This window comes from Suricata suricatta, chromosome 5, assembly GCF_006229205.1.
Source record: "Suricata suricatta isolate VVHF042 chromosome 5, meerkat_22Aug2017_6uvM2_HiC, whole genome shotgun sequence".
NCBI lineage: Eukaryota > Metazoa > Chordata > Mammalia > Carnivora > Herpestidae > Suricata > Suricata suricatta.
In genome coordinates, this window is record NC_043704.1 from 66,294,240 (window position 1) to 66,300,323 (window position 6,084).

At 36.8% G+C, this 6,084-nt stretch overlaps 1 protein-coding gene across 2 annotated transcripts in view; it reads right to left on the minus strand.

The window, feature by feature from the left end:
- RABL3 (RAB, member of RAS oncogene family like 3) overlaps positions 1-6,084 on the minus strand; it is a 38,706-nt gene that overhangs the window by 17,298 nt on the left and 15,324 nt on the right. For both annotated transcript variants that reach the window (XM_029939400.1, XM_029939399.1), the window contains exon 3: positions 1,849-1,978. In XM_029939400.1, coding sequence (XP_029795260.1) covers positions 1,849-1,978 — 130 coding nt within the window. The remainder of the gene's footprint in view (positions 1-1,848; positions 1,979-6,084) is intronic.

Here is a 6,084-nt window from a genome sequence, read left to right on the forward strand (position 1 = left end):
CATGGACCTCAAGTATACTGTAGTATAGAGGTGGAATTTAAGGAAAGGTATTAAGCAGGCTGAGTTTTAGCTTGTGGGCAAGTAATAAATTGTATCATGTATCTTGAATGTATCATAGATAAGCTGCTATATAATGATTGCCGCTTCAGATAGCTGTGAAATTAGGTGATTAACTAGTTGGTACTTAACCTTCTAATTTCTGTATAAGTCTAATTACATGAAATAGAAGTTGGGGTTTTGATTTTTTACTTTGCTTTTCTGTTTGGAGTGTCATTGTAACTACTGTATTGTAAATGACAGAAGATAACTGCATACGTTAAAAAAATAAATTGTGTTACATTAAAAAAAAAGAATAAAGACTGTGCATTTGAATGGAGTGATCCTTCTGCTCTATTTCCTAAGAAACCAAGGGTGGTAGGGGATTGCATTGAATGTGTAGATTGCTTTGGGTAGGAATGACCTTCAGTGCTTCTACCAAGTAAGGACCTTCAGTGCTTCTACCAAGAGAAATGTTCCAGAGCTAAGGTGAAAGAACATCAAAATTAGCCTTTCTTAACAGAGATTTCTTTTTAAACTTTAAGAAACAGGAATAAATCTCAGTCTTATCTGTAAAATTAACAGGATATATGTAATTATTTCAATAATATTCAAGGAAAAGACAAATCACTAATGAATAGTAGGTATAAAAATAATATGGATTTAGATGGACTTCTTCATCAGAACTTAATGTGAACTTAATAAGTTCACAACTCAGAACTCCATAAAGTTTCTAGGATTTAAATGGTCTTTATTATTTATTTATAATTTTGATCTTAACTCTTTCTCAAAAAGATCTAACTGGCAAAAGTGTTATGTATCCAAACTTCTCTTTGCCAGATCAGATTGATAGCAACTTTGTCAAGTCGTTTGACTTGATCCAAGTTTATCACTTGATTCTAGATCCAAACCAGGCTTCATTTCGTTCTCTTCTGTTCTCTAAGAAGTCACCAAACACTGTGCCAGTGTTCTCATTTATATACTCTGTTAATGTATGCCATTATCATGTATTTTCTTGCATGACAATGTCATATATTAGTATCACCATCTTATCACTGTACTTTGTTTCATTTATGAATGTTTTATATTTGCATATAGATTTTGACACTTTCAGATAGAATTCTGAGCTAAATGGGACATGGGTCTGAACTAACACAACTCACCCTGTATTTTATAGTATATATCCAATGGCAAATCCCTTCTCTACTTTTTGTTGTATCCACAACACCTTATGATATGGGAATATAAGATATTGAAAAAGGAATAGAAGGAATGAATAAGTATTAGATAATCACAATGTTTACCTAATATTAAATGTTATCTAATAACAATATACATGAGATGCAATTAAAAGCTTAAGCATCTACCAGAAGGAAAAGGGTGAGATGCCAAATCTTGTACATCCATCAGAGACAAGTTGATCCTTCTCTCTCTGCCCCTCCCATTTCACAGTAAAAAAAATAAAAAAGCTTTTAAAAAATGAACTAAAAAAGGTGAGGAAGATTAAAAAAAACCTCTATAGGTAAATTATAGCTCTCAGGGGTTTAGTCCCTTGACATAGTAGCTACTTTGTATGTTCCAATTATGTCCTCGATTATACACCTCCATCTGGAAGTCTGCTCCAGGTATCGCCTCTTCTTTCTCAAAAATAAACAGTAAGAAAAAAATAAAATGTGATATGAAGATCTAAAGAGTTGTGAGTACATTAGATCTTTCTTAAAATAAATTGTGTCTAGTATCCCATCACATACTATATCTGATTATCTGTACTCCTAGACCATTAATACATAGTAGAAATAAAAAATGCTTTACCGTTTACAGAGTTGTAGAACACTGCTCGTGTGCTTTTCACACTGCTGGCACTGCCCACAGAGCCTCCAACATCCCATAATTCTATATAGTAGGTCTTCTCTTCTGGGGTTCCTTCTTTGTAGTCATGAACCTAACAAATCAATCCATCAAAATAATGATTATAACCACTAAAAATGCTGGGAGCATCCTCATTCCAGTTTAAAGCACTGGCCATTCCATATCAGCATGACTCTTTCATATCATTCTCATACCACCTCTCTCTGATCACCTCCTTTCTTTCAAGCATCCTCCCTCTAATACTCTCTTTATAGTTCCCCCTCCACTTCCAAATCCTCACTACCTAAGTGTAAATGCCACAATTCATCACTTCAGTCACTCCTTTGCCCCTCTCTTGCACTGGATTCATCTGACCAAATATCCACCTTTTTTGCAATTCCATGCCTGTAACCCAGCTTAGCTGAATGTGAAGCTCAGAAAAATATGCATTCAAGCTAACTGGATTCATTTAAATTCAAGTCTACCTTCGGGACTGCCCTTTAAGAAGTTTCAAAGTCCATTTCCTCTTTTCTTCTCTTAGATAACTTTTTCACATTTTCTCTTCTTTTTAAAATTTCCAATATCTCTACCCCATCCTTAAGAACAAGTAAGACCCTTGCTTCCTGAGACAGAAGCAATTGGAAGAGAATTTTGACAACCCGTTCTTCACATATCTATCCACCTCCCCACATCTGTGCCCAAATAATCTGCTTTCCCTCCAGCCATTACAGATAAAATCTGTGTCCCCAAGGCCAAATTCCCTTCTTATGCCTGAGATCCCAGCTCCCTTTTCTTATCAAAGGTGTAGCTCTATCAATTCTCCTTTTTATCATCAAATATTCCCTCTCTGTTGAATAAATCCTGTCAGCATACAAACAAGCCATAATTTTTTCCCATCTTAAAATAAACTTCTCTTGAACTCAAGTCCTCTTCCAGCTACCATACTGCTTCTCTATCCCTTTTTACAGCAAAAGCTCTCCAGAGAGGTGTCTATTCTCAAGTCTCAAATTCTTTTCCTTACATTCAATCTTTTTTGAACTCATTCCTGTCACACTTGTGTCCTAATCACTCCACTAAAATATTCCTTATCAAGGTCACCAATGGCTTCCACATTGCTAAATCCAATGATCAATGGATGAGCAGTTTTCATCTTACCCTTCCATCGGATACAACACCTCTGCCTTGCAGTACATAGCTTCCAAGTTATCATACTCTCCTGGTTTTCTTCCCATTTCACTGGCTAATCCTTTTCAGTCTCCATTTGAGTTGCCTATACCTCCCTTTTAAAAAAAAATTTTTTTTTTAATGTTTATTTTTGAGAGACAGAGAGAGATAGAGAACAAGCAGGGGAGGGGCAGAGAGAGAGAAAGACACAGAATCTGAAGCAGGCTCCAGGCTCTGGGCTGTCAGCACAGAGCCCAATGTGGGGCTTGAACCCACGAACCGAGAGATCATGACTTGAGCCGAAGTTGGACGCTTAACCGACTGAGCCACCCAGGCGTCCCTACCTCCCTGACTTCTAATGGTTGAAGTGTCCCAAGGTTTAGTTCTTGGATCTCTTTTATCAATAATGGCTTTCTTGACAACTTCATTTAATCTTATGATTTTAAATGTCATCATTATGTTGATGAATTCCAAATTTATATCCATCCTGGACTAATCCCTTGAACTTCAGGCTACTATATCCACTAGACCACAATTTGGATGTCTAACAGGCATCTCAAATTTAAAATATCTGAAAACAATTTCCTGATCTTCCTCTTGAGACTATTCTTCTCCCAGTAAAAGGCAATTCCATCCTTCCAGTTACTTAAAGAGCCAAAACATAAGAGTGGTCCTTACCTCTTTTCCTACAGCATACCCGATTTGTCAGCAAATCCTATTGCTTTTGCCTTAAAAACATATCAAAAATCAGTTCATTTCTTACCATCTCCACCGTTAGCATCCAGGTCAAAGCCTTGATCCATTTCTTTGCCTGATCAATGCAATCATCACCTAAATAATCTCCCCATTACAGCCTTGACTACTCATTTCTCCCCCTTTCACACTCCTCTACCCATTTGGTTTTCATATGTAAACTAGCATCATGTAACTAGCATGATCTTCTTAAAATGCAAATTAGATCACATCCCCTTTGCTTAAGGAGGCATTTTTAGTAAGAGTAAACTCTAAAAGTCTCTCGCTTTCTCAGAGGCACCAGGGTGGCTTAGTTGGTTAAGTGTCTGATTTTGGCTCAGGTCATCATCTCACAGTTGGTGAGTTTGAGCCCCATGTCAGGCTCTGTGCTGACAGCTCAGAACCTGGAGCTTGTCTCAGATTCTGTGACTCCCTCTCTCTGCGCCTCCCCCGCTCACACTCTGTCTCTGTCTCTCAAAAATAAACATTAATTAAAAAACAATAATGTCTCTCTCTTTCTCATGATCTAGACTCTACAGTCATTTATTGACTGTATTATATAACTATTCAGAAATGGATTCTGATATATGGCAACCATATGTATTAGAATATAGCTAAGAGCCAGATTATAGTGTGGTGATTGAGAGGTGTGCATCAGAATCTTCCAAGAAATTTTAAAAAATATTGTGTTGCAACAAAAGCAAAAATAAGCAAATGAGACTACATCAATTGAAAGAGCTTCTCCATAGCAAAGGAAACCAAAAGTGAAAAGGCAATCTATGAAATGGAAGAAAATATTTGCCAATCATATTTCTGATAGGGGTTAATGTCCAAAATATATAAGAACTCACACAGCTAAATAGCAAAAAACCAAGCGATCTGATTTAAATATGAACAAAGGAACTGAAGAGACATTAAAAAAAAAAAGACATACAAATGGCCAACAAGTACATGAATAAGTGCTCAACATTACTAATCAGGGAAATGCAAATCAAAACTACAATGAGATATCACTTCACACCTGTCAAAACGGCTGTCATAAAAAAGACAAGAGATCAGGCTTAATCAGTTAAGCCTCCAACTCTTGACTTTGGCTCAGGTCATGATCTCATGGTTCATGGGTTCGAGCCCCATGTCAGGCTCCGCAATGACTCTGTGTGTGTGGGGAATTCTCTCTCTCCCTCTCTCTCTGCCCATCCCTTGTTTTTTTTCTCTCTCTCAAAATAAGTAAAAACAGAAAAACAAAACAAAACAAAAAGACCAGAGATAACAAGTGTGGTCAAGGACGTGGATGAAAAAAAGCCCTTGTCACCTACTGGTGGGAATGTATATTGGTATGGTCACTATGGAAAACACTATGGAAGTTCCTTAAAAAATTAATAATAAAACTAAACCACCATACAGTCCAGTAATCCCACTTCTGGGGATTTATTCAAAAGTATTGAAAACAGGATACTGAAGAGATATCTGCACTGTCATTTTCACTGCACAATAGCCAAGATATGAAAACAATCTAAGTGCATGTCAGTCAATGGATGAATGATAAAGTGGTATGTACATACACATAACACACGCACTGGAATATTATTCAGCCAGGAAAGAAGTAAATCCTGCTGTTTGCAAAAACAAAGATGGACCTCAAGGGAATTATGCTAAGTGAAAAGAGCCAGATAAAGACAAATAGTGCATGACACTACTTACATGTGGAATCTAAATAAAAAGTCAAACTTCTAGAAATGAAGAGTAGAAAAGTGGTTGCCACGAGTTGGTAATGGGTAAATGTTGGTAAAAAGGTACAGACTTTATAAGATGAATAGGTCTTAGGATCTAATTTAAAACATGGTAACTACAATTGATAACTCTGTATTGTATAACTGAAATAATCTAAGGGACTAGAATTTAAATGTTCCAAATAAATAAGTGAGTAAGTGATAGATGTGTTAACTATGTCAATGAGAGGAATCTTTTCATGATATCAACTTATGGAATGCAACAGGTCAACTTATAAGATATCAGAGAGCTTACTGTATATAAGTTCAGTTTAAACTCCCATTCTGGTGAATAACTAAAGATTGGGCATTCTGGAAAGACCTTAAGAAAAATGAACAAATCAAGAGACTATAGATGCTGGTGAGGGTGTGGACAGACGGGCACCCTCCTACACTGTTGGTGGGAATGTAAACTGGTGCAGCCGCTCTGGAAAACAGTGTGGAGGCTCCTCAAAAAACTATCCATAGAACTCCCTTATGACCCAGCAATAGCCCTACTAGGGATTTACCCAAGGGATACAGAAGTGCTGATGCA